Below are 2500 nucleotides of genomic sequence, written 5' to 3'. Positions count from 1 at the left end.
GGGTGATCTTGAAAATTGTGCCGGGTAAAAGGTGTCGACCTAGAATGACTAATCACGTGCTGTACTTAGCTTAAATACACCAGTCACTACCCTTAATTCCTCACAAACACCTACTGCAATCCCGGCACTGTCGATCTAGTGGATGAGAAATGTTCAATTTCAGGCTTTTTCGTTACCACTCAATTGCCAGAAATTCCACAGTGTTAAAGTTAGGGAAAATGTTTTCACTTCCCTTTGCCGTCGGTGGGTCAAAAAAACGTGGCTATTGTTGTGATGCCCGACTATTATCAACCGGAGGTCCTTTGTACATTACGTATGGATTCGCTCTGACGAAGGGCTAACGCTCGAAACGTCAGCTTTTAGAATCTCTGTACGGTGGCCAATTTACATTATCAACTCCGTTGATAAAACCAAATAAGGACTTACAATGGTCCCTAGAGAAATTATAAACAATGCTCGTGTAAAATTTGGAGGAAGAAACAAAGAGTATTAACGTATTGTTGATATTGGCTAGTACAATACAATACATCTTTAATTGATCGCTCAAGCTGTGCAAATACTCTCCTGAAGAGAAAAGAATGAAGATAATTGATTTTACCTGAGATGTTTGTTTATTATTGACATTTATGTCGGAAATTTCTTTTTTCAAACACTGAAACTCATGTTTTCACATTTGTTTGGTGTGGCAAATTAAGACGACTAGCTACTCTCACTTAAGCTAGAAAGGATTTTTTTTCAGCAGATTTGTTTCATTCTATGTAAAACCACGTTGCATGGCTCAAGCTGTTCTAATACTCTCCTAAAAGAAAAAAAAATGGATACAATTGCTTTTACTTGAGGTGTTTGTTTATTATTGACATTTAAGTCCGAAGTTCTTCAAAACACTGAAACTCATGTGCTTTCTTGAAAGGACTTAAAGTTTTGAAATTTGTTTGGTGTGGCAAATTAAGACGACTAGCCACTCTCTCTTAAGCTAGAGAGGACTTTCCTTGAGCAGATTTGTTTCTCTCTATCTAAAACCACTTTTAAGCATTTTAAAAATACGTTTCACCCCACAAAAGAACAGGGGACGTCAATTTGACTGCACGAAATAGAACATTATTTTTTTTGTAGAAAATACTGAGTTTTTCATACGTGTAACATACATATATGTGTCGCAGGTTTCCCAATTAGAGTGTTAACAATTACAATTATAATCCTTCTTAACTCTAGTTTCATGCGATAACCTGTAACTTTTGATATGTATTTTAACTGAATAAAAATTCTTCATTATTGTCATTATTAATGAGCGCACTGTGCAATGTTAGCGATCTCCCAAATCACGGTTGCACTTATGAAGTCGTTTGAGAAAGACTAGAATCCGACGAGGAAGGGTAGTGAGATTGGTTAGCAGAAATGAACTCAAATTGTTGCGGAGATTTTCCAACCTCGTTTTAATTAATGTTTGCCTCATGGAGCTCTTGAAGATTTACCCCATCAAAGCCTTGTATCTTGAGCACAATTCACGGCCTGTCTTGTTTCATACCTTCCGCAACATTTTCGCTTTTTAAAGATGTGCTTGAACGTTTCTCTATATTTAGGAAGTCTCCACGCGTACAACAATGGATTGATTGCAGAATTCGCGTACACAACAGCGGCAGCGATAGAATACACAAGCATCAACAACGAGAAATTGCATGTTAAGCAAATGTACAATATCATCAGTACGACAAACCAAGGAATGAAACACAATAAAAATGCAGAGATGACAATTACAATAGCTTTGCTCACAGTCCTTTCTCTCTGGAGTATCATTTGGCGAGCAAACCCTGCATGCTGCTCATCCAGTGTTTCGGTGCTGAGTGAATACTTGTGAAAGCGGCACAAAGTGAGAACGTTGATGATCACGATGCAGATGAGAATACAGAAGATCTGAACACTGTAAATAGTTCCCATTAGCGCATGATGCTTTTCTAACAAGAAGAACACAAACCCAAACAACAAGAAATAAATCCAACACGCGACGGAAACGATGCAGACTCGTTTACTCGTCACTTTGGCCCGATACTGGAGAGGAGTCACCACAGCAAAGAATCTGTCAATGCTGAGAAGAAGTATATGACCTACACTTAAGTTTATTAAGGTTGTAAAAAACCTTAAAAAACCAAATGATGTGTTGGTGTACTTGTATAATAAGGCCCAAGCCCAAAAGGCAGTGAGTGGACAGGCAACCAGGCCAACCAAGAGGTCTGCAACAGCCATGGAGAAGATGATAAAGTTTGAAGGCGAAGATCGAAGTTTCCGAAGAGGGTCCATCCAAACTAACAAAACGATTAGAAGATTTCCAATAGTTGCTATTGGAAACGTCATCGTCGCCAGGACAGCAACAGTAGTGAAGATAGTATCAGCGTTATCGAGATTGAGCCAAAATTGAACCAAAGCTTCTTTATTTGTCAGGTTCCAAAAGTCAACGATATCTCGAACAGCCGCCATGTAGTCTTAAACAATGTAAGAATTCTTG

At 38.5% G+C, this 2500-nt stretch overlaps 1 protein-coding gene across 1 annotated transcript in view; it reads right to left on the bottom strand.

The window, feature by feature from the left end:
- The window catches only part of LOC138058005 (trace amine-associated receptor 3-like), a 4672-nt gene that overhangs the window by 1960 nt on the left and 212 nt on the right, over positions 1–2500 (bottom strand). The window contains exon 2 of the mRNA XM_068903898.1: positions 1–2500. This exon is cut by the window's left edge and continues 1960 nt beyond it; it is cut by the window's right edge and continues 23 nt beyond it. Within this exon, the coding sequence (XP_068759999.1) occupies positions 1477–2472 (996 nt within the window). The 5' untranslated portion in view covers positions 2473–2500 and the 3' untranslated portion in view covers positions 1–1476.

This window comes from Montipora capricornis, chromosome 7, assembly GCF_036669925.1.
Source record: "Montipora capricornis isolate CH-2021 chromosome 7, ASM3666992v2, whole genome shotgun sequence".
NCBI classification, from domain to species: domain Eukaryota; kingdom Metazoa; phylum Cnidaria; class Anthozoa; order Scleractinia; family Acroporidae; genus Montipora; species Montipora capricornis.
This window is presented reverse-complemented; position numbering and strand designations above follow the sequence as displayed.